The 26,660-nt window shown below is 36.5% G+C and overlaps 1 protein-coding gene across 1 annotated transcript; it reads left to right on the top strand.

Annotated features, from left to right (window-relative positions):
* The first annotated feature begins 1,639 nt into the window (after positions 1–1,639).
* LOC105226618 (probable G-protein coupled receptor No18) lies at positions 1,640–25,736 on the top strand. Its single transcript, XM_011205585.4, has 6 exons — positions 1,640–2,172; positions 14,982–15,454; positions 22,067–22,169; positions 22,269–22,394; positions 22,542–22,725; positions 23,690–25,736. The coding sequence occupies exons 2-6, from the start codon at positions 15,016–15,018 to the stop codon at positions 24,380–24,382; spliced, it is 1,545 nt and encodes a 514-aa protein (XP_011203887.2). The 5' UTR covers positions 1,640–2,172; positions 14,982–15,015; the 3' UTR covers positions 24,383–25,736.
* Positions 25,737–26,660: the final 924 nt, after the last annotated feature.

Below are 26,660 nucleotides of genomic sequence, written 5' to 3'. Positions count from 1 at the left end.
ATCACTGAGCAAATAGCTTTTATCTTCGTTTCTCATTATCAATAGTAAGCTACACATATTAACATGATATGACTGTTTAGAAGGGAGCACAGGCGTGCATGGTTGATTTCAGTAGGGCATATTGTGTGTAAGGGGTTTGTGTCTCACATTCTAATAAACTAGATTATGTTAACCAGTTAATCTCTGAAAAAATATTAATAAACTGATTAATCAAAGGTGGTTGGAGAAATAGTTTTCCAGTATAATTAGAAGACTTTTCTGAGAAGCTTATGCAAGTTTATGCCTAGGCATCACTATTAGAAAACAATAATCATATTGAGTAGTCGAAAAAGTCTTTTCGCCTACCATACATCCTTCTACTTGTATAGTGTTGGAAATGTGAGATTTTAAGTTTCATTTAACAAGTTGGGGGGAAATTGAAAAAAAGTTACAGCTGTTCAGCTGTTCAAAATTCATGTGAAAATAATGAAGAAATTCGTTATATTTTGAAATTTTTGTATCAAAAAGGGAAAAATTACACGCAAGCTACCAATGAAATTTGTGAAGTTTATGGAGACTTTGCTGTATCAGTTCGTGTAGCACAACACTGATGAAAGTTTTACACTGATGGAATAATGTCTCTATGTCACATTTTTTAAATTTATTATTATAAATATAAAAAAATAAATTGAAATTTGATTAGATATACAAAACAGATTTTTCGACTATCTATTGGGTGTACCCATTTTATACCGATTGACATAACTTTAATAAGTAGTTCATAGGTTAAACCCATTATGGCATCCTGTCCACTTTTTAGAAACCATTCTACTAAACCACAGATGAACAGCAATTTCATAGAGAAAGTTAGGGCTAGATTTGGTTCGATGGTTGATCTAGAGATACATATGTATGTAGTCCCTTGTGAAGCCATAAAAAACAGAACTCCTGCAAATAATGTGTTTGAGGTTCGATTCAACCCTAAAACAGCCCAGAGGTGTTACAACGCCTTTCAAAGATGTTACTGAAAGCTCCGTCAAGACTTAGAATTGTCCCAACATAGAATTATTTGAACCTTATGGCTTCCTCAGGCCATGACACGATAGCCAGTATCACTGACCTACCTTTAAAATAACAGTTCATCAATCTATCAGCTTCTCAAACATTCTAAGTAAGAAAGTAGAGAGGCTGATAGATGTAAAGTCTTTAGCCGTGACGTGGTAGCTCTTACAAGTCTTCGTGACTGACATTTCAAAAATAATTACGTGCTTTTCGATATCGCACGTATCAGCCTTAAACTAGTTACAAATGGTCTAGGCTTTTAAGATAAGGCAGTAAAAGAAACTTTGCTGGGATTTCAATTTGAGGGTCGAGTTATATACATACATTGTATGTATGTATGTATTCAATATGGATAACTTTCTGCAGGGATTTAGTGTAGTGTTAACACTTAATACGCCGCTTTAGTGTTGGTGTTGATTTCAGTTATTGTTGACATACTTGCATACATATATGTATAACTATAGACGAACTAATGGCAGCACTCCACTCACTCGCCTTATCTGTCTTAATCGTGTGTACGTTCCTTATCGCGACATCAGTGGCATGTGTGTTTGTTATTGTATGGCACGTAACGCCGTAAAATTCGATTTTAAATAATCAGAGTTCTACTTGACGGTACGACACCTTTCCACCTTCGCTTCACACGAACGAACGCCTTCGATGGCAAACAGTTTATTGACGCGACGCTTCCGAGCGAGTTCAACCGCAAAGTATGTATTTGATCTCATTTCGCAATTAATGAAATCGAAAATTCGTTGAAGTGAAACTCGAGAAGCACAAACGGAAAATAATCAAGAACAAAAAACTCAAATAAAGAAATTAAAAACGCGAGTGTTTGATATTCCAGTGAAAATGAGATTTGGCTTTAATTTGCCGAGGATTATCACTGATTGCAGAGGATAAGTTGCGGCAACACGGCGCACATTTTGCGTGAGTGTGTGTGTTTTGTGTGAATTAATTGCGAGACTTCAGGAAAGATAGCAGTGAATCGCCCACAAGAACTAACGGCAACCGAGATAAAAGGTGGGCGCATTAAGCGATGCTGTCACTTCGCCGTGATTGCAGACCTAACGTTACAGCGCGCTTAGTAATTTCTAAATAAAACACCAGGACATCATCGTGCAGTTAGAGGTGAGCGCCAAATGTAACGGTTTCTACAGCTTAAATTCGAAACGCCTTAATTCTCCAGTTGTAACAAACGATCTGAAAGTGTTCGGGTATTAAATGCTGTGACGTAACGGTAGTTGGGCGCGCATTTCCGCTGAGAGCGCTGCTTTCACAGCAGACTTTGTGGCCACTCCAAAGCACACACACACAAATAGGTACTCGAAAGACTGCTCCTATGTGTGTATGGACATAATCATTGATAATTGGAATTTACAGCAGCGTGTATTGTCGCTTGAATATGTGTTAGTGTGCGTGTGTGGGTGTAGAAGGTGTAGTAAAAAAAACACTGGTTTGCACTTCTATGAATGGACAAAGGCAGTAAAGAGAATTTTCATAAATCAGCTTTTGGTAGCGCGAAGCATTAATTGCCTGATAAATGGAGCAATCAAGCACGCGCTGATAGGACGGTTGTAAATATGACAAGCGAGCTGGGAGTGTAGAGTAATTTATAATGAAGTGTTAAAAAACTAAAGTTAATAATTCGGTATGGGATTCGGCAGCCTTCAAGGTCAGTTGCTAAGAAAGCTCTTCATATACATAAATAACTCGTGTAAAAATAGCAAGCGTCCCAATTGGTGACTCATAAATTAACAAATCAATCTTCTATAGAACACTTACTAATGCTTAAATAAACAAAGTACTCTGGGGTTGAGCGTTTTTCAATCAAATAACTATGCGCATACCTTAAGAGCCGTCCATTGATCTAAAAGGCGATTGCTTGGTAAACACTAAGGGTATATAAGTGGCTTCAAATATTTTGTACATACTTGAACATACCCTTCACCATTGAAAAATTTTCCCTAAAGAAAGCAAAATGCTAGCCTTGTCTTAAACTATAATTCATCCAAATTCCATGAAATTTTTCGTCAAATAAAAAATTTTCCATACACTAACTTCATTTTGATCGTTCAGTTTGTAAAACAGCTATATGATATAGTTATACGATCACAACAATTTCTTCGGGGAGTGCACTGTGGCCTTGGACAATAATCTGTGCCAAATTGTGCGAAGATATCTCTTCAAATACAAAGTCCATACAAGGACTTGATTCCGATGAAACGCCATAGGGGTCCGATATCGGTGATTTCGCCTTATGAGCAGCTTCTTGAGGATAAAAGAGTGTGTTTTTATTTAATGTATAATAGATATCGCAAAAACTGAGGGACTACACTGCGTACTACGCACAAACGAACAGACAGACATCGAACATGGCTAAATTGACTTAGTTCGCTCACTGATTATTTACGTATATATGTTATAGGATCAACGATAAGTAAAAGTTACATATAAATATGATCGAAATTGCAAAAGATTTCTCAAAATATTGCATGGTCATTTATTTTATTGAGAAAAGTGCGCATTTGTAGCAAGTCTCAGGAGTTATAAAATCGTCCTTAATTTCCGAACTTTTTCAAAATATCTCGGAAATTAGTCAATGGCAAATACTTGCATATAAAGGTAATTGTATGTAAATTATTAAAAAAAAGCAAATGCGCATTTAATTTGGCCCACAGTATCTTATCATTAGGAGCGTGGGTCATAAAATAATTTCGTATATATTTTTCAAGTTTATTGTCTGCTACCATTAAAATAAAGTTCAAAGCAAACATGTGGCACTGTTAACCAGACAATCAAACAAGCCCAAAATATTTGCTGAACATAAGCTAGATACTCGGAAACACTCTTGAGCATGTGCTCTGTGCTGTCAAAAAAGGTTATTTAAATATGAAAACAATTTAAACAGTAAGGAGAACTAAATTTGTTAGCACCGAACTCGTATCTTCGTGTTTTTTATGCTAGAGTTTACTATATATTCGTGTATACATATATGTTTTTCTATTATGGAATAATATATGAGTTATGATAAATTATATGATCCAAGTGGGGATCTACTACGATCTATTGTTATATTTCGCCTCTTACAGAGATGATTCCGGGGGCCCCATTAGAACTGCGAGACCGGGATCGCTGGCCCTGGCGAAGAGATATGTGTAGCATCTTGACCTATAGCAGATTTGAAGATTTGAAGAACATCAATACAAAAACCATTTTGCATGTCTAGTGTAGCAAAAAGCGAACTCGCCTCTCTTTCATTTATAAAGCCTGATTTGATTACATGTTTTTGTATCTCTGAGCGATAAAGTGTGTTTCTCTCGGCACTCCAATTTTAATAAAATGTAGCACACTGTGTCCAGTTCGAACCAACTTAGAAGATAGTATAGTTAAAACAATTCATAAATAAAGAATACAGTGAGATCTCCCTTAAATGGACGCCATATTAAGCGGACAACTCCATTAACCTTGCACATTGTTGATGTTTTTTAAGTACAATCTATTTAGCGGAAAACTCTATTAACTGGACAGAAACGCTGGTAACCAGACACTGAGAAAGCAGCCTTAAATTCGTTATTTTTTCCAATGAAATTTATTTGTATGAACATATTAAAAAAATTAAACCTCAAGTACAAGACAATCCCTTGGATTCTTACACCGACAGAAACGTTTTCGCCTTTGTTCGTAAATAAAATTTTCACTGTATTGAATAGTTTATTATATTAATAATAGTATACAAGTAAAATGTATACCACAACAACACGTGGCCGCATTCCCCAGTATTCTTATTAAAGCGAGAACAAATTATTTCCAGTTCACGACAATACGTGTTTAAAATTAAAAAGATTCTAATAATTAAAGTGGTATAACTGCTTCCAAACCACTTATATTAGATTATGCTAGTTTAAGGGATTTAAGAGTCTCTTCAATTGGCACTTTCTAAATTTAGGTGTATGGCGAATAAGTTATTACATATGTATGAACGTTGTGATTGGGTAAAAATCGCCATCTTGTATTTATACAAAGTTGACAACGCTTCCCAGAACCCATTCGTGCTGATTTACTACGATTTTTGTTTATATTATATGATATACATACATATATAACTTTTACTTTCACAAGTTTTTGATTAGGAAATTTCATGCAAATTCATTATAAACATTGATAAGCGACCTCCTACTCGCAAACATATCTACTCGCTTACTTGCATTCTTATTTATAGAAAGGTTACCTAAGCACCAGCCTAACATTTGTAACTGCTTATTCGATTAAATTCAAAATTTTCATTTTCAAGCTATTTTTATCAACTGATTATCAGAAGTTCAAGTGTTTAATTACAAATGTTTGTGAGAATATGCCTTATACAACCAAAAAACGGTAGTGGATGATTATCGCATTGAATCTGATACTAAAAGAGTACCGATTTGTGAGTTTAAAAGTATTTTGTAACTTTTTGCTTTCCGATACCAAATATAGAAGTATTTAGACGATTTTGTAACTACCAACGTTGGTATATGTACATATAATATTATCTTTAACTCCAGTTTGAGATATAGTGAGACAAATAAAAAAGATACGAGTTTTCCAGAAATCACCCGAATCGGCCCAAAGTATGACATCTATCGGTATTCTGCTTAGCTCATAACCTTCTAACATGTGCAAGCAAATAAAAAATTTCACAATAATTATCATTAAGGATGGATCAAATTCCTATTCTTATCTTTCTTCAAAATAGATACATGTATGTCAATTATAATTATTGTAATTATAAAGTATAAATATTATTGATCAGCACTGAAGTTAACGGTTTCCCTTGTTATTAAAAACTTAGGACTTCCCGGTATTTCCGCCTTTAATAAAACGCTTTCAGAAACACTTTACGAGGATGGAACTCTTTACTACTATGAGCAAAAAATAGTAAGACTTTTTTATAATTTTAAAATTCGTAATTTATTCTTCAAAATCTATGTTGTCCCCCTCAAAGTAATCTCCCTTGGGCCTAATACACTTGTGCCAACGTTTTTCCTATCCTCGAAACAGTTGTTAAAGTTAATTTCCGGAATAGGCTTCGATGATCCTCGTGATTCAAGTTTAAGGGGTCAGTAGTGTAATCTGACCTGTTTTTTTGAAATTTATTTTTTCATAGAAATTTTTATTCTACAACAGAACTTTTTTCACATAACATGAGGTATTTCGAGGAGTATATAAACTACTTTTTCCGATAATGTTACCCGTATCTGTCGGAGAAATGGCTGGGTGAATGAGAGGCGTTTTTTTTTACTGGCGGACACGATTTCTTATGTTTTAGTCATCTGAAACACAAAACCCTAATTTATTCTTAAAAAGTACGTGAATGGTTGTCGTTCCTACTAGAATCATGAAAAAATGTTGATGAATAAAAAAGTAATTAACGTGTTTCTTTTTAATATGTCCCCATGTTTTTTACATAAATTTTTTCAATAAATTATACAAAATATAGGGACGATAGCCAGGCGTTTTGTGAACATTTAAAAAAAAAAATTAAGCAAATCGGTTGAGTAGTTCGACCGGAATCATGTCCGCCAGTTTAGAAAAGTGTGTTTTGAGAAAAACACGTTTAAAGTTTGAGGTGTGCACTCCGAGCGCTCTGAACGTCGAGGGGTATTATTATTTTTGGACCTTTTTCGAAACCTTCCAATGGTACAGTGGGTTTCTACATTAATTCTAAAGGTATCAGGGAACAGAAAATGCAAAAAAAAATGTTTAAGTTTAACCTACTGCCCATTTAGTGGTTTCAGTTGTCTCGAAACCGTTTCCGCGGAGTTTGAATTTAATGAATAGCAGAAGTCACACGCAGCTGAATCAGGCAACTACGGTGTTGGCGGCACGATATTGATTGGAAATTTGCCGAAAAACTCCTCAAAAATCAATGTAGTATACGACGGTGCATTATCGTGCTGCAAAAACCAAAAGTTGTCGGTCAATAATTCCGGTTTCTTTTTACGAAAATGGTCGGTAGGAATTGGAAATGCACCACACTTCGATAATCGGAGAAAACTGTCAAACCTTAACTTTATTTTTGACCTGCCTTTTGACGTGGTTTTTCGCCTTCGGCTCACCTTTGCCACGATATTCGGTCGATGGATCCGAAAGCTTTGAAAAAATTTGATTTTGGAACTAATCGTTCTTCCACTTTTCTTAGACCCAAATGGTTGTTCAAAATGGTTTTACAGCTACTCCAGATATACCCAGTAAAATCTCTGACTGTTAATCGTAGACTCTCAAGAACCAATCCCTTTATTTTATTGACGTGTTGATCATTAGTTGATGTTAATTTGTACCAATCAAAAATCCTTGCACGCCACAAACAATTATCACCGAAACAAACAAAGAGTCGCACAAAGAAAGTAAAAGTATTCCAAACAGTCTACATTTTTCAAATACATGTCTTTGTATGCGGTAGACGAACATACATATGTACATATATATTATGTGTAATATATCATGTGCAGAGCAATGCATTAGCGATATTTGCCTATTGTATTAAAACTAATTCCTTCAATGAGTTCGTGTGTATAAAAATATTGCTTTAAAATATGACGTATAGCAGCTGATAAAAGCTAGTCGAACGATAACGGCATTTCGTAAAGTGGCGATAATTAAATTGAAGGCTTGGGCAGCACAAATGAGTCAGGTTAGGGGTGTGTTCTCGTGTAAACATTTTGTAATAATTTTTATCGAACAGTTTTCTGATTATTGTACCCAAAAGCCGAGAAAACGGAAGTTGAGAGGGCAAAACTTAATACGGGTAATATTTTTGAGAGCCGCGTAAACGAATACATGATAAAATTGACATCTCTGCTGTCAGTACCAATTGATGGTAAAATAAAAATTGTGGAAATGGCCATAGACCGATCCCGAGCTGTTTGTTATTCAGGTGTTTTGTGCCAATAATTTGATTCATCTTTTTCAAAGGATGGGAGTAATCCGAGCAACGAAATATCGTTTCGTTTATCCACAACAGTGTGGTTTACTTAATCAGAACAGACCAGAAGGACTTTCAATTTAGAAGAATTCTTTAAAATAATTTTAACAATGTTTTCTGCCAGTGTAAAAACCATGACATAAGCATAAAAATAAATTGTCTGTCGTTCCTTGTGTTTATTCAAAACTTCGATAAAGTGAATTGTAATGGCATATTTGAACAAAAATAATATAAAAATCGATTTTATTATCCAACATTATTTATAGGTATTGCTAACGGGTGATTTTTTTGAGGTTAGGATTTTCATGCATTAGTATTTGACAGATCACGTGGGATTTCAGACATGGTGTCAAAGAGAAAGATGCTCAGTATGCTTTGACATTTCATCATGAATAGACTTACTAACGAGCAACGCTTGCAAATCATTGAATTTTATTACCAAAATCAGTGTTCGGTTCGAAATGTGTTTCGCGCGCGTGTTTTGTTCAGCGATGAGGCTCATTTCTGGTTGAATGGCTACGTAAATAAGCAAAATTGCCGCATTTGGGGTGAAGAGCAACCAGAAGCCGTTCAAGAACTGCCCATGCATCCCGAAAAATGCACTGTTTGGTGTGGTTTGTACGCTGGTGGAATCATTGGACCGTATTTTTTCAAAGATGCTGTTGGACGCAACGTTACGGTGAATGGCGATCGCTATCGTTCGATGCTAACAAACTTTTTGTTGCCAAAAATGGAAGAACTGAACTTGGTTGACATGTGGTTTCAACAAGATGGCGCTACATGCCACACAGCTCGCGATTCTATGGCCATTTTGAGGGAAAACTTCGGACAACAATTCATCTCAAGAAATGGACCCGTAAGTTGGCCACCAAGATCATGCGATTTAACGCCTTTAGACTATTTTTTTGTGGGGCTACGTCAAGTCTAAAGTCTACAGAAATAAGCCAGCAACTATTCCAGCTTTGGAAGACAACATTTCCGAAGAAATTCGGGCTATTCCGGCCGAAATGCTCGAAAAAGTTGCCCAAAATTGGACTTTCCGAATGGACCACCTAAGACGCAGCCGCGGTCAACATTTAAATGAAATTATCTTCAAAAAGTAAATGTCATGAACCAATCTAACGTTTCAAATAAAGAACCGATGAGATTTTGCAAATTTTATGCGTTTTTTTTTTTAAAAAGTTATCAAGCTCTTAAAAAATCACCCTTTATAAGGTATGCACAAAAACACTTCTTCCTTCTATCAGTGATTTTCCCATGTCTCGGAGATTCTATTGGTTCGTCCGCTAAAGTTGATGAGCACAACAAAAAGTACTTTTTGAAGGTTAGGTCTAAGTAGTCAACTAACTAGTTCAGTTCTATACTCGTATATACTTGAGTAAATTTTTCAATGTGCCTGGTACTACTTAAAGAGCAATTGCGCCATACTCAACAGTACGCCATCTGCATTGTTGGACGCTTTGAAGTAGTTTGAGGGCTGGAGAATGACTTTTGGCGGCCATATGCAAACCCACCTTCAAATCCCCGTCAATCGCCACACATTTTCCATTGTCTAATTTAATACAAGTACCCCTTTGTTTAACTGAAATTAAGCTTATGAGTGCCTGCGTATAAAATATAATGTTTTAGGGCGCGTCCCAGAAGCAGCCAGTAAATGAAATGTGTGAATATTTACTCATATATGTATGTACGTAGAATATGCACATATTGTATGTATTTCTCTCAGAAAGGGTTTTTATTTTCATCCTAATATACTTATGTCCCCCGTTGTCATCCATATTGTGCAGAGTAAGGAGTACTAACACCTACCCTGTGCACTCAAGTGCTAAAACTCTCAATTTACTGTGACCACCTGCCGCGTTTAAGCCGTTACGTCGGTGCTAACCGGTAAGTTTAAGAGTTTACAGCATCGCCAACAACAACTTTGTTCGACATTTAAAAATATGTTAAATAAGTGTTTAAGTTTAGAGCATCTATTCAGGTGATTATCACTATATATTTATGTTTGTAAAACTTTATCAAAAATTATTTTTTCATTTTATTTGGATATATTTTTAAATGCATAATAATTATTCCGTGAGCTCCTTTCCTCTTCCTATTTTTTGGCCCTATAACCGTGAGTCGACAATACAGGTCGGATCGTTACGCACATAGTCCTTTCATTTAACGCGTGGGGCCCTTCCGTTGTTCAGCCATGGGTCTCGAATCGAAGGAGGTTTTCGCTAGAGTACCAGCTTCCATGCGAATGACATTAACTGGATACATACATATATATGTATATATATCCATCATCGTTGAGCTCTTACAGTTCGTGAGTCCGTCTTTTTCGATATTCATCGCTGACGCGGACCCAAGACTGAGCGGAGTACAGTTCTTTCAAATGTTCTGAATGCTTTCTGATCTTGGTTCGCCATCATCCATGCTTCTGCGCCATACTAATATAATGGGACGGGATTAATGAGAGACATATAGAACGTTATTCTTGCTTGTCGAGAGAGGGATCTGCTTCTCAACTGCCAATCGAGACCAAAGTAGCACCTGTTGGCATTAGTTAATCAAAGAGTGTAATCCGCATACCACACTTGTATTATTCTTTTAGAGTAGGCAGTGCAATTGCCAATCAAACAAATATTACAACTGTATACGTACCACCCTGTGCTCATGTGCACATATTCACATCTGCTACGCAGATCGCAGGTATACTCGTACGCCTACGTTTCGTGAGGGCAGTTACATCCGCAATGTGTGTAAGTAGTCGAAATACAGCTGCGAAAATTTCTTACGCCCTGCAAACAGAATTATCGCACATACATATGTATACTGTACTGTGAAATGCAGTTCACATACATATATGTATGTATGTATGATAAAATGAACAAAGGTGTGGTGTACTCGTAAGTACATAAATTCATACAAATGGCTCTTGTTTTGTTAGAATGGAAAGTTGCTTTCACTGCGAAATTGGGCACATATTCTTCGTTCATTGCATCCACGTGGCACCGCTGTGTGGCGTCGGCGGTGAGCTGTGTACAGGCTTATCTAACCATATTTATTGTAACATATGTATAATATGTATATGTATGTATTTACTGTTAGACAGGCTGTTGGAAGCAAGGTGAAACGACTTTTTTTAGTGCAAATGGTAACTGTTTTTTATTTCCCGGAAGCTGGGTGTAAGAAAAATATGATTTCGCACATTTCTACTACTGCTTTCATTCCCTTATACTGTATGTATGCAATTTGCTCCTATGCCCACGAAAGCTTCGTCTATTTTGGCACTCGAATTTTGTGATAATTCAACTACTTTAAGTTATGTAACGTACGCATCGTATATGTACATATATACCAGTATATAAATATATATCGTATATGTCCAATGTTCATAATTTTCCCTTGCTGTGGAGGGAAAATAATGATAAATTATGTTTGTAGGCGTAAAATACGATAAGAAAGGTCGCTTCTCCGTTTATTTTCGTATAATTTGTGTGAACGATAAACAGGAGGCCGATTTTGAGCGAAACTTAATTGTATTACTTTTAAGGAATCTTTCTCGGTAATTTTAACGGTTATATATATAAGTTAATATAAAATTTGAAAGCGGTCTGGTAGCCCAAAACTATAGTTGTTGAAGAGCTCCTTTAAAAAACTTTAACTGCAACTTTCTTCCTGAGTTTCATCCGTGAGAAGCTCACTACCCCTCTTCGCAAGAGTCTTCGCCCCGATGCAGGAAATGGATGGAAAGGAATGCAGTCGAAGTTATTCAGAATTTAAGAATGTTCCTACAAAGGACATTTCATGCGCCCCTTTTCCCTAAATGTAATAACGTTCTACCTACCATGAATATGTCACTTATATTTGCTGGGTTCAGAGGCCTTTGAACACTTTTCAGTTGCTAACAATTGTAGCCTGCCCAAGCGCTCTAGCTTTGGTGAGAGGTCCCACCAAAAAACACCTATGCAACCGCATGCATCCACCGCTTTTAATTTCAGAATATAGAGGGCATTCCAATAAGAGTGATATGATTTCTTTTCTTCAATAAGTTAGTGATAAGAATTGTAATTCAGGGGGTTTGAAAATTTATGGTCCAATTATGCCTCCAGCGTAAAATTCACACCAAACAGTGACACGCTGTGAATGGATTTGTTTTTCGACATTCACGTGTGCTTTTTCAGAATCCCAAGGCCACAGTTTTGGCGATTAACAAATCCATTAATGTAAAAATGTGCTTCATCGCTTAGGATGACTTTGCTAGAAATATCAGAAACCAAGGATCCATAATTTTTGAAATATTGTTAAATAATGAAGACACGTACATATAGCACAAGCAGCTCACGACTTCCCGTCCTAGTCCAAGTATTCTCTGGGCAGCCGAAGAAAACCCGTTTGAAGGTGCCCATGCCCCGACGATATGGCCACAAATGCCTTCTATGAGCGCTTGGAGCGCACTCATGAGAACTGCTCCCGCCATGATGTCAAATTGCTTGGTTATCTGTAGTGCTAGATTCCAGCATAAGAGAGTACATCAAGCTACCTTGTTGTCTCCGGATCGAAAAGCCACCAATCAGATCGATCATGCTGTGATAGACGGAATGTACGTATCCAGTGTGTTATATGTGCGTGCGCTCCGAGGTCCTAACATCGACTCGGACCACTATCTTGTTGCAGATAAGATTCGCACCCGCCTCTGTGAAGCAAAAAACGCATGTCAACAAGCACAAAGAAGGTTCGACGTCGAGAAGTTGCAATCATAACAAACAGCCGAACGGTTTTCTACCCCGCTTGCGGGATGGGATAGATACCCAGAGTTGAAGAGGGAAGTGAGACTTATTTGCAGACAGAAAAAGAAAGAGACCGAAATGCGTGAGTATGAAGAGCTTGAAAATCTGGCCGACAGGGGTAATGCTCGAAAATTCTACGAAAAGATGCGGCGGCTAACAGAAGGTTTCATGACCGCAGTATACTCTTGTAGAACACCCAGAGGTGATCTGATCTCAGAGCATATTTAAATTATGGAGGGAACACTTCTCCAGCCTGCTGAATGGCAGTGAAACCATAACGCCAGGAGAAGGCCAACCCGATTCCCCAATCGATATCGATGGAACACATGTTCCACTGCCCGACCATGAAAAAGTTCGAATAGCAATCGCCCGTCTGAAGAACAACAAAACGTCAGGGACCGATGGATTGGCGACCGAGCTATTCAGACACGGCGGCGAAGAATATTGGTAGGGCAAAGGCATACCCGACGATTGGAATTTAAGTATACTTTGCCCAATCCACAAGAAGGTAGACCCCGCAAACTGTGCCAACTACTGTGGGATAAGCCTCCAAAACATCACATTTAAAGTTCTATCGAGCGTATTGTGTGAAAGATTAAAGCCCACCGTCAACAAACTGATTGGACCTTATTAGTGTGGTTTTAGTCCTGGAAAATCAACAACCGACCAGATATTCACCATGCGCCAAATTTGGAAAAGACTCGTGAAAAAAGAATCGACACACACCACCACTTCGTCGATTTCAAAGCTGCTTTTGACAGCGCAATGCCGCGATGTTTGAATTTGGTATCCCCGCATAACTAATACGCCTAAAAGCTCCATCAGGATCGGGTGAGACCTTTTCGAGCCGTTTGATACCAAACGAGGTTCAGATAAGGCGACTTCCTTTTGTGCGGCTTTTTCATTCTGTTCTTGGAGAAAATAATTCGAGCTGCAGAACTTAATCGAGCAGGTACCATCTTCTATAAGAGTGTATAGCGGCTGGCGTATACCGATGATATTGATATCATTGGCCAACCCCGCCCTTAATTCTGCTTTCTCCAATAAAGGATCTGAGAAAGATTTATGGTCCTTTGCGCATTTCTGTTCATAGATTTTTTATAACATACCATCTATAAAAATTCCATAAAGCCTTACTTAAAAAGCCGAATATCTCGAGAAGTATTAATGACAGCGATTTTGACCTTGGACCTTTTTTATAGCAAATCAAATTTGCTACAAATTCGTCATGTTCATTTTTTCTATAGCTCCTGTCATTTACGAGATATATACAAAAAAATGCGAAATTCGGGGAAAAATTGGGTTTAGAGCCCCGTACTACCTGGCCGGTGTGAGTTATGACTTTGTTGCACTTTTGTAGAGTGAACGATTCTGAGAAATATGCGTCTAAAGTCAAAGCGATGCCATAAAATACCTCTGATCTGTAGGGATTTAAAGACAAAAACTCACGATTGTAGTGTATTTTCTATGGAAAATGTTTACAGGCCTTGGTCCAGTTCTTAATGTTGATATTAAAGGCATTTTTTACGGAATTTTTTTTAGGGTATTTCCAAGGAAATTTCGTGACGGGACTGAAAAGAATTAATAGTTCAAAAAGAAAAAAACACCCTAATATACATATATACAAAATATATATATCATGTACATATGTATATGTATAAAAAATCAGCGTGACGACCTAAGTCGATTTACCAATTTCTGTCTGCCTGTTTTTCTCGTGAAATTTTACACACGTCCTCTTCTCGCCGAGAAGTTGTTCAATTGTCGATATCACACCACTAAAGCTTATAGCTACCATACAAACTGAACGATCGGTATAAATTGCTTGTATGGAAAGTATTTTAATTTTACGAGATAATTTCACGAAATTCGACATGGGTTATTGGCCATGGCAAAGGTGCAATCTCCGAGGATTTTCTGATTGGATCACTGCAGCATATAGCTGACATACAAATAGATCAAACGATATTAGATTCTTGCAAGAAATATTTTGTATTTGTGAAGGGTATTACAGCTACCGTGCAACCAAAGTAAACAGTTCTTCTTTTTTTTTTAAATTGGCACACAGACACATGTATAAAAAATCAGCGTGACGAGCTAAGTCGATTTAGCAATTTCTGCCTGCCTGTTTGCCACCATTTTGTCTATTTTAACCAATAATTATGTTTATTTCAGTGATTTCATTATTCATATTTCAGGTAAAACAAAAATTGTATACACATCCTAAAAAGTATGGAAGCACGCAAAGCGAACGAAGATAGCTTTATTCGGAGTCCGTCTGGTCTTATATACTACACGGCATCTACACCCAACAGCGCCAACATGGCACAGTCGGTTTTGGATCAACGACTTGTCAGCAAATCAAATTTTTCTTTGATACACAGCACTGTTACCAGTGCCGTTACTGAAGTTTTGGAGATTTCAAATTCATCGAGCGAAGAGTGGACACATTTCTACGATCTTATGCTGTCTTGGCAAGGCATTTGTTTTATCGCAATATTTTGTGTGCTCATCGTGATCACGGTACTGGGCAATACATTGGTAATAGTGGCGATTATAACCACACGACGCCTGCGAACCGTAACAAACTGTTTTGTAATGAGTCTGGCGGTTGCGGATCTTTTGGTGGGCATTTTCGTCATGCCACCTGCGGTAGCCGTACATTTAGTGGGTAAGTAAAGAGTTCTTTTTTGGTAAAGTTTTGGATAATATGAAGTATAGCGTACTTTTTCTCGTCAATATTTAAGCCCAAGAATTTGTTCAAATATACTGCCATAAATGTCTTCGACAGCTAATTCAACGACTATACATTTTATTATTTTAAAACTAGAAGATGCCGTTGTATCGTTGCCCCGAATTTCGGGAATATCACTTATCAAATAAAAAAGTGTTTCATACAAGGACATTATTTTGATCGAACAGTTTGTACGGCAGATAAAGGATTTTCCAATAAGAGTGATATTACTTCATAATAAGAAACACACTCATTGTTAAGGAAATTGAAATGTTTTTTTTTATTTAAGATGAAGTACAATCGATGCAATTATGACTTCTTTTGTAGGAACGAATTCAATGAACCCAATTTTCAAGTATTCTTTCCATGAATAGCCAATTCAATATTGACTTCTAAAGATTGAAGAGAGTTTAGCTTATTGCCAAAGGCCAATTACTTCAAATAACCTCACAAGAAATAGTCTAATGGTGTTAAATCACAACTTCTTGAATGTCATTCAATATCACAATTTCTTGAAATAATCAAATCTCCAATCGTTTATCGCAATAACTCGGTTGTTGCTCGTGCTGTATGGCACGTCTTTTTAGAACCAGATGCTGTCAAGACCAACTTCTTGTGATTATGGCCATAAAAAGCTGAATATCATCGATCTATGCCGCTCTCCATTGACAGTAACGGTGTCATCAGCTTCATTTCGAAAGAAATATAGCCCATGGTTCCACCGGACCAAAAACTACACCAAACTGTCAATTTATGTGAATGTAATGGTTGTTCATGAATAATTTGAGGATTTTATTTGTTTTGTTTTTTTCATCGCATCACTGAGATGAAAGTAAGACTTATCGGAGAAGATGATTTTCTTAAAAAAAATCGTTATCATTTTCAAGTGGTTCCAAGACAAAATCAGCAAATTTACGACGTTTACTGTGATCGAATGGCTTCAGTTCTCGAATAGGAACAATTTTATACGGATGCAACCCCGAATTCTTTCTCAAAATCCGTTAGTTTGTGGTTTGGGACAGTCCCAATTCTTGAGAACATCTTGGAATCGACAAATTGCGGTCTTCAGAAACCCTTGCCAGAACGGCAGCAATATCTTCATTACTTCGAGCGTTTTTTTGACAATTCGACGAAAGCGAGCACATATGGACAATTTTAAGGAACATAAAATGGTATGGACGCACGAAAAGTTGCAATTGGGATTATTTTAATAATAACGTTGAAAAATTTTTAAACATTGTTCTGATGAAGTTGTAAACATTATTGAGTATAATGGAAAAAATACATATCATTACATATTAAAAATGGCCGAAACAACATTTTGAAATCGATTTATCTCTACTCGAAAATGCGGTATATGCTTTGGTGGTACGATATCGGTGGTTCCAGCTGTATAGCTTCCTGGAGGGACTATTGACTACTTTGCGTATGCTACTATCGGCAAAAAATAGTCAGATTTTGTTTGTTTAAAATTCTTAATTCGTTCTTCAAAGTGTATGTCGCCCCCTCAAAGTAATCCCTCCCTTTTTCCCAATACACTCGTGCCAACGTTTTCCAATCCTTGAAACAGTTGTTAAAGTTAATTTCTGGAATAGCCTTCAATGCTCGTAGTGATTTACGTTTAAAGGTTTCCATTGACGTTTGTCGTTTGAGTTTGCTGAATAACCAAAAGTCACACGAAGCTACATCAGGTGAATACAATGGTTACAGCACGATATTGCTTGACGAAAAACTCACGAAGAATCAATTCAGTATGCAACGGTACATTATCGTGGTGCAAAACCAAGAGTTGTCGGCCCATAATTCCGGCATTTTTTTATGAATCGCTCAAATAGTATTCCTTGTTGACAGTTTGATCGCTCGGAAAGAATTTGGAGTGCACCACACATTTTGGCCTGCTTTTTTTGGGCTTCTGCCTACCTTTGCTACGATATTCGTCCGATTGATCATCTATTCCGGGTCACAAACTTAGACCTAAGGCTTATCGTCAGTACTAATATGTTTTATAACATCCTGTTAGTCGGAAAGCATTATTTAGCAGACGTCATTACGACTTAGTTTTGCGAAATAATTGTGTGATTTTGGAACCAAACGGTCTTTTACTTTTCTTAGGCCGAAATAATCTTTGAAAATGGGTTTCACTGATTCTTCCGATATTCTAACGATGCCGGTAAGGTCTCTGACTATTAATCTTGGATTATTTATTAATTTGACGTGATTTTCCTTTATTTTATTGACGTGTTGATTCATGACTGTCCTGGACATGGCTCGTTGTCAACGCTCTCGTTCTCGATCCTCTTTGAATAATTTGTACCAATCAAAAATACTTGTACGCGACAAACAATTATCACCGAAGGCCTTTTCCAACATGAACGTTTCGGCACCAGAATTTTGATTCTGCACACAAAATTTAATGGAACTTCTTTGTTGAATAATTTCACTCATTGTAAAAATACCGAATGAACTACTTGTATATGAACTTCAAAAAGATAAGCATGTAAACACTAATGATTATTTGCATGTGCCATTTAGCACAGTTCCCTGACAGTTATATCAACCTCGAAAAATAGTATACAAAAATTCATCGGCGAATGAAATTTCGCGCACTGTTTAAATTAGAAAATTAGAATCGAAGCGATTCGTCATACTGTTCATTTATATATGTATATATTTTGTTGGGTCTCCGACGCTTCCTTGTTCAGGGTGTACAAATCTTCACTAGAGAATCCTCATAAGAGAAGAAGATTATGAAAAGAATTCCTGAACTCAGATATTTTTCTGTACAGGGTCTCTAGATGTATTATGTATGTATAAATATGAGGAACTTTTTCATATAAAGAGTACATAATGAAGTGGAGTAGACCTAACACAGAAAAAAAATTTATTTTGAGATGCTCACACCTTGTTCACACTTTCTGAATTTAGAGCTCATTCTTGGTTTATACATATGTACATAACTATATAATTTTCGTTTGTAAAATCAGCCATAAATCGAAAAGTGTGGTACGTAATTTATCAAGAATCAAGAGCTAAACTAAGATGAAACAATTACAGCTCTAAGTTTTTTTGACCATAATTGAAAAACATCAGATACCATCAGTCTAAGACATTTCTCGACGTAGTCAGCTGAACATTGCATTTCAATGCATAACAACTATTACAAGTTCAAAAACAAAGATTTTTTAGTGCAGTAAAAGTAGACAAAAGCTGCCAATCTGGAAATGTTATATTTTCGTTTAATCAAATGCTTATTAACAAATAGCTTCCTCAAGCTCTCATAACAAAAACATAACCGAAAATAAGAGCCCACTTGATTTATTGAAGTAATTTACCACAATTTATTTTGCGTAGCAGTGTGAACACAACTTTATTCGACTGTGAACCTGTGTTATCTTAAAATCATTCGCATACCTTTTATCTAATGCGTAAAATGAGGAAAATTTCCATAATTTGTTATTGTAATGTAGGAACATTAAACGACAAACGCAAGCGGTGCAAAGCAAAGAAATGTGGAAATAAAAATTTTTATGTCGAAGAATGTGGTCCAGTATATGTATGTTGCGATGACATAACTATGGTCAAACACTTGAATTGCCTCATTTTTCCGCATACCTCAAATTGTGTTGGAAGTAATCTCAGCTCGTCAAAAAGTATTAAAAAGCTTGGCGACGCCATTTACGCGTCTATGAGTTTTTATGAGGTCTCCATGTGTGAATGTGTGTCTTTAGTAGAATTCCATATGGAAAAGCACATAAAAAGCGTATGAAACCAAAATACATGCATATGCGCTCATACATACGTACAAATAAAAAATATCATTTAATTGCTTCTTTTCAGAAATGATTACCCAAGTATTTTCGCCTGGAAATAAAGCCTTTTTACAACCCATTAATAATAATGATATTTTTATGCAAACAAAAAGCCATATTTCCACATGAAGTTGCCACCGCAAGGGCGAATATATGTAGCTGTGTGAAATCTACTGCTAAATTAAGATTAATATACTTATGTACATAGGTGCCATTGGAAAGCCCATGAAATTTTAATACTGATTAATTCATTGCCTCCATTATTGTGTTCGTAAGACGGAAAGAATATGGACATTTTCTAAATTGGTTTCAGACGTCGAGAAATGGATTACATAGAAGACACGAGTTACTATGAAGAAATATAGCACAACTGTTTAAAACCTCCTGAGAAAATTTTAAGTAATGACAGCTTGGGATAAGGATTTCTAGGATTTCGTTATTGGGAACTGAACAAGGTTATTAGATTTTCACAGAATGGCATAGATTGAAGACGTTAAATATTTATTTAAAAAAGGTATTATTATTTTATAAAGATTATTATTATTAAGCATTATTTTATAAAGATCTGGCCTTGAAGAAGTCGAAGATATTTTGATCATCCATTTGTCATTATTTAAGGAAAGAATTCGGTATAACCATTTTGGGTGCTAGGAAATACTGAGGTGTTTTAATTTTCATATAAAAGTTTATCTCATTTTAGGAAAGTTGTTTTCCTACCGGCGTACAGCTAACCTGAAATACGAAGCCTAAAGTTATATTTATTTCTCTTCTAAAGGATTTAGCGAAAATCTATATCGTTTTTTCCCCTCCAAAAAGATTTAATCAAAAATTTGTTCGCCCAAAACTGTCATAAAAATGAATTCAATTTGCAGCAATTAATTCTACTTTATCAGAGTGCAGTTTTACTCAGAGAGAGGAACATGTACGAGTAACAGCCTGAATATTTAGTATATACTTGTATGTGTGTATATAATATGCCCTTTTCGGTAAGTTGCAGGCAGTAGTCTCTCAAACTAAATAAAGAACATTATTATACCTTGTTCAAACAGGTTAATTAGCATCGTTAATTAAATTATTAATTGATTCAGTCATTAAATAAGGCGTAATATAGCAATTGCCTCCCAACCTCATAATAAATCGGGTACTTAAGCCAACAGTAAAATAATAATATAAGTTTCTTGCATTACATGAACGGACAAATTTCTTACACATTTCAGTACAATAGATGTAATGATGTAAATATAAATAAATATGAGTCGTGACATAAATTTCGAAGCCCAAATTATATGTCCTTCATAAATCGATCAAAGGCATTTAATAATGTTTTCCAATGTGTTTTAAAATCTTGAGAAATGTGCAATCCGTCTCCCTGCAGCTTTTGGAAATATTGAATTGACAGCCATTTAGTTGCATTTTGTTAAAATAATTGAAGCTTAAGTATTTAGAAGAAAATGCCAAAGGAAGATCTCTTCAAAGAAAATCTTTGCTTCATTTGACTTTTGTGTATTTCTACCAAATAATTAAAAAGTTTTGCGCATTATTCGATCGAATAGACCACGTTCAACACGCAGTGAAGAAAATATAGCAACCGTTCGCAGCAACTGACTGACGCGTAGAACGGATCTTAAATTGAAAGCCTACAAAATACTGGTTTGTACAAGAACTGAACCCGCTCGACCTTCCCAAGCAACATTGCTTCGCTCTATAGGCTTTTGAAAAGTTTCAGGAAGATCCCACGTTTTCGAGACAAATTTTATTCATCGATGATTCAGGCCAATGGGTATGTAAGGAAACAAAACTGCCGTATTTGGGCATTTTTGTAGTATTTTCATAGTATTTTCATTACTACAAAGAGTTTTGTCTGTGCAACCTTGGACCCTCACTTAAGATTCTGTTCCTTTACAAAGCAAAGCATTCGCATAGAAGATGGTCACTCGTTTCATCTTCTTCTATTTCTTGGCAGTTTCTACAAAAGTCATTGTACGAAGTTCCTAATTTGTCAATTATATGTATATACATATAATACACCCTGTCAAGAAAGTATCGGGAATTGTTCATTTCTCCCTTTCATCGTTTATATGGAAGACAGGTAAATTTTTTTCCTAGGTTAGTACAACTGTCCTTATTTATGATGCAAAAAATTAGCGCTACCTGCCAAACAAGTGTGTTTACAACAGCTGTTTATGTCAGTTGACCTCAGTAGAGTTTGTCGAATTTTAAAATTGAAATCAACGTATTTGTGTTAAATTGTGGCCACTCAACAAATATCATTGAGCAAACACCGTATTCACCTGATATGGCCCCCTGTGACTTTTACCTTTCTCCACACTGAAATATCCACTTCGGGGAACACGCTTCGACTCAATTGAAAACATCAAAACAAATTCGACGCGAAAGCTGAAGGCCTACTTTCTTGACAGGGGTGTGCTTTGATAAACCAGGTTCGGGAAGTCAGTTTTTAATGTAAGAATCTCAAACTTCCGGTTGGTTTTTTACTGTATATTCGTTCAAAATTAAGTGGACGAATAATTGTGAATAAACATTAGTTTAATGTCGAAAATGTGTGAAATCGGTCCACGAACAACTCATATACATATATTGATTGATAAATTGGACACTGAATTACTACAATTCCAATTGTATTTGTATTCTCAAATTATAGTTAATTAATTTAGCGTGTGTATATTTGTACGTTTGCTTATCCAATTAACTGTAACTTTACTCTTTAACTTTACTGTAGGCTCCTGGCGTCTCGGCTGGATACTTTGCGACATTTGGATATCGCTCGATATACTGCTTTGTACCGCATCCATACTTAGCTTGTGCGCCATCAGCGTGGACAGGTGAGTTGCCCCTCCACAAAGCCAATTCTCTTATAAATGTTTCCCAAGCTATAGCTCAATTCTAGTAATTCCAATTGTGTTTTCTTCTACCGTTTACAGATACCTGGCTGTGACAAAACCGCTGAAATACTCACGTAAACGCCGTTCGAAACGCTTGGCGCTGTTAATGATACTGATTGTTTGGGTGCTGGCGCTGGCGATAACTTGTCCGCCCATGCTCGGCTGGTAAGTTGTGTCATAATAAATGCATTAAGCATTAAGCTGATGTAGCGACCCACCCGCACATGGATGCCATTCGAAACGCCTTTTGCCTTTCAACTAAATTGAAATCTAATTGCTGATGTTCATGTATTCTTTTCCATATTGTTATAGGTACGAGCCGGGTCGACGTGACAGAAATGAGTGCCGTTATAATCAAAATAAAGGATACGTCATCTATTCGGCCAGTGGCTCCTTCTTTTTGCCAATGATTGTGATGCTTTACGTTTATGCGCGCATTTCCTGTGTTATCGCCTCGAGGCATGACAAAATGACCCACACCAGTGTGCATTGGAAGGTAAATTAATAATAAGTAGTGGCTTGCAACAACCAGCAAGTTAAGCGAATTCAATTAGAAAATTATCGAGAAAGCCAATTTAGAGCAACTACGAGTACTTGGCTTTGTTCGCGATTCAGCCGAATAAAAAGATGAGGGTTTTTTTCGCTCTATGCTTAACGTCCAAAATGAGTAGTGCACCGTCATGCAAGATCGAATAATTAAGTTAGATTAATTAAAAAATCTGCTGAAGGCATGTTCTCAACTTTAATTGGCACTTTTGGGTCTTACATATGTTTCCGGAGTGTACCACGTCCTAAAAAAGTAAAAATACTAGTATACATGGAATTTCTTCAGGACACATGCAAGATCGTCAAGAACATAGACATAGAAAAACTCGCATGTTTTTTACTCACACACTCTCGAAAGGACTCCCAGACGGTTCTTGGCCTCTTGACAGGTCACACTACTGGCATCACATGCGAGCCGGACGGGCATAAGTAACGCCGACACAAGCAGAAAGTGCAGAGAAGTCGGCTTGCGAGAGGCGCTAACACATCTTCTATATCTCCGTCCAGCACTATCTAGAACTTGTCTTAAATATCTAGGAGCTTCGCAGTTCAAAGGATTAGGCGAAGTATCAAACTTAGATATTAAGTTGTGCTTAAAGTTCGCAAAAGGTGTTTATAACGAATACTTCACCTCTAATTAAACAACAAAATCTGCTATTACTAAGGATCAGTACGTCCATGTAAGGCGGGACAGTCTAACCTAACTTAATTTCACATATTAAAACTCTTATTAAACCTTTTCGTTCCATATGAATTCAAATTAAAAGTCTTAAAAAATTATTAAATTTTTTTAGTTTTTCTTGCAATAGTATAAACATTTATCGGACAGAAAATGTTAAAAAAAAACTTCATTAAACTGATAATTCGTTACAAATTAAATTCGATCGACCTTTTTTCTTTTCTTTTTCTCGCAGCGATTCAGGCGTTACACTACGGTTGATACTTACAATTATGCTGAGCAGGATTTCTTCGAGTTGACACGCGAGAAGGCCTCGGAAGAGCGCAGATTTTCCAATCAAACCATCATTAATGAGCTAACTGAAGTCATGGTGCCCGATGCGGAAAACGTCCGTCCACTGCTCAGCTTACCAAAGGCGAATAGCGGTAAGAGTAATATCAACGATTTGGCACGACCCGTGTCATGGAAAACGCCAGCAAGTGTGGTGTATCAGTACACGTCCAATGGCAAAAGGCAACAATACGCCCAGTCGTGTCCGCCTGGATCGATAGCTCGTATGCAGCAGCCACGCGGTTCCCAACCGCAACAGCAACAACTGAGATCCTTGGCCAACTGCATAATATCGCTGAGGAAAGAGCACAAGACTACACAAACGTTGAGCATTGTGGTCGGCGGCTTTATTGCCTGTTGGCTGCCATTCTTCATTTACTACCTGCTTACACCGTTTCTAGAGCCGCAACAAGTCAGCCGGACCCTCACGCATGTGCTCACCTGGCTGGGCTGGCTGAACAGCGCCATTAATCCCTTCATTTATGCATTCTACAGCATCGACTTTCGCGTGGCATTCTGGCGACTCGTCTGCCGACGCTTCTGCAGCAACATTATGCGACCGCAAACACCCACCACCACTACATCCATGCGCCTGTAGGCCAGCAGATGGGCGCACAATCGGAGGTCAATGGATACTTTTGCGCAGAAACCCCTGTGTACAAAATCGTATGTATGTGTTTATTTCATTTGACACACATACATACATATGAATATATATTTAGAGTTATAAGCTGAAAAGTGTTTTAGGATTGGAGCGTGCATCGGATTATGTGTAGGCATGTGAAGGTCTGCTTCATGTTCATATACATGTATGTGTCTTCTAATATAATATTTAAGGGGTATTAGTCAAGCATTGTGCTCAGCGTCCATATGAAGCGACTCTTAATATGGACGGATCGATCGATTATTTTATAATCGCAAAGATCCATCAACCGTTTGAGGGGACGTGTTTTTGTACGTATATCATTGTGTGTGGAGCATGGCATCTAAAGGCTTTTGCTATTGACAGGGCTAATAGTGTTACATTGATCAAATCGGCATACAAAAAATGCGCTTGGCCGTATAAAGTCTTATTGTTTCGAGAAACGATGCCAGAATAAGCTAGTCAACGTCACAGACTTCTGAAAGTTGTGCTATGGAAAAGGGTTACTATTAGTAGTATTCAAAAACTTTTGCCTTCATTGTTCGGCCAAAGACTTTTCAGGCCACGTAGTATTTACTCAGCAAGGGAAAGATTTAAGAGCTTCGGATATATGAAGTCTTGAAAGAATATTGAGCCGTTCCAAACGCTATTTTATTTATTGTTAGTAATTAACATAAGACAAAACATATTGATGGCATTTATATACAAAATATATGTACATATATGTATATATGAATCAGATCATAATTTAAGTATTTTATTACACAAAATATAATATATGTATATCCATAATCTAAAAATGTTAAAGTAAGATTTTTTATCTAGAAGGTTATGTTATAGGAAGACCAAAGACAGCTGAATAAGCTCACTTACACATATATAGTATGTACATATAAGATCAAATGAACATACTTGTATGTATGAGACCGTGTATGTCATTATATATTAATATACTTAATAAATAAATACTGTGTATTTACAAATATCAAAATCTTAAAATTTATACAAAAACGCCTAACTCCTTGTGATGTCGCCGTGTAATAATAATTAATGTATTCGCTTTCATTTTACTTAACAATAAGCTGTAATTGTATTGGCGTTTATGTAAGCATCGTATATATGTATATAGTTATGGAATAAACAGCCGAACTGAGCCATATTAAAAACAAATACAAATGAAACGATTTTTTGAAAAATAAAGTAAGAAACTTTCCCGCAGTATTTGTATATACGAGTATGTACATAATTACTGTTAAAAGTTAAGAAATGACTAAGCTCGGGCGAACGAAATTCTGCTGTCGTTTAAAAATTGTCAATAATTTATGTCCTCTAATAGTATGCCTTGAAAAATCTAAGAATTTTTTCATTTTAATTGTTATTCATATAGTACATGGGGCGTGCCAAAAATGTGTGTTTAAAATGCTTTTAAAAATCGGGAATTATAAATTTTACACAATTTTCTTGACAGGTTTTATAAAATCTTGCCCGTGTATCAGTGATAATTTAAACGAAATATTACCAAAATAGTGTCCGTACCCGGTCATTCGAACGTACTCATGTCGGATTGTAGGAATTTGTTTGGAATGAAAATAATAATGAAAACGGTGCGTTCATGAAATTTGTCCAGTTATGGGGGCTGTACGGGTTGCGAAGTTTTTAAATAAAAAAATTTGCATTAAACATTTATTTTTTATTTTTTTAACCTGATGTAGAGATTAACAATAAATTTTTAAATAAATGTGTCTGCTCCCTTCAACCATTTTTATTCACTGAATATTTCATCAAAGACGCTGTTAAATAAAACACTCGATTCAAAACGCCGCTAACCCAATTCCTCGTCAATCAGTTAAAGAACATATTGACTAATCTAACATATACATATGTTATCTCTTCACTTAATGCGGAACTAGGCGTGTGTATCAGTCATACTAAGAATGTGAGGTAACCAATTTTATACTTATACCTAATTTTTGTATACATTTCTCCTTTAAAACTTTTGCAATATAATTTTTCATGGATACATATGTACATATAACAGACTTTCTCTTACCGCAAAAATGCCTTATGCTAAATGAGCATATTTCGGTCAGTCATTGCGAAACCAACAGAGACCTCTGCTGGCGTTGTTTGTTAATCCGAGCAAGCCTGTTTGCAGATAACCACGACTGCTTAAGTAACAGGTGGGCTGAAAGGTTCGTAGGCTAACATAACTTTTGAAATTGATTTTATTATT

The sequence above is a fragment of the Bactrocera dorsalis genome, chromosome 2 (genome assembly GCF_023373825.1).
Source record: "Bactrocera dorsalis isolate Fly_Bdor chromosome 2, ASM2337382v1, whole genome shotgun sequence".
NCBI classification, from domain to species: Eukaryota; Metazoa; Arthropoda; class Insecta; order Diptera; family Tephritidae; genus Bactrocera; species Bactrocera dorsalis.
This window is presented reverse-complemented; position numbering and strand designations above follow the sequence as displayed.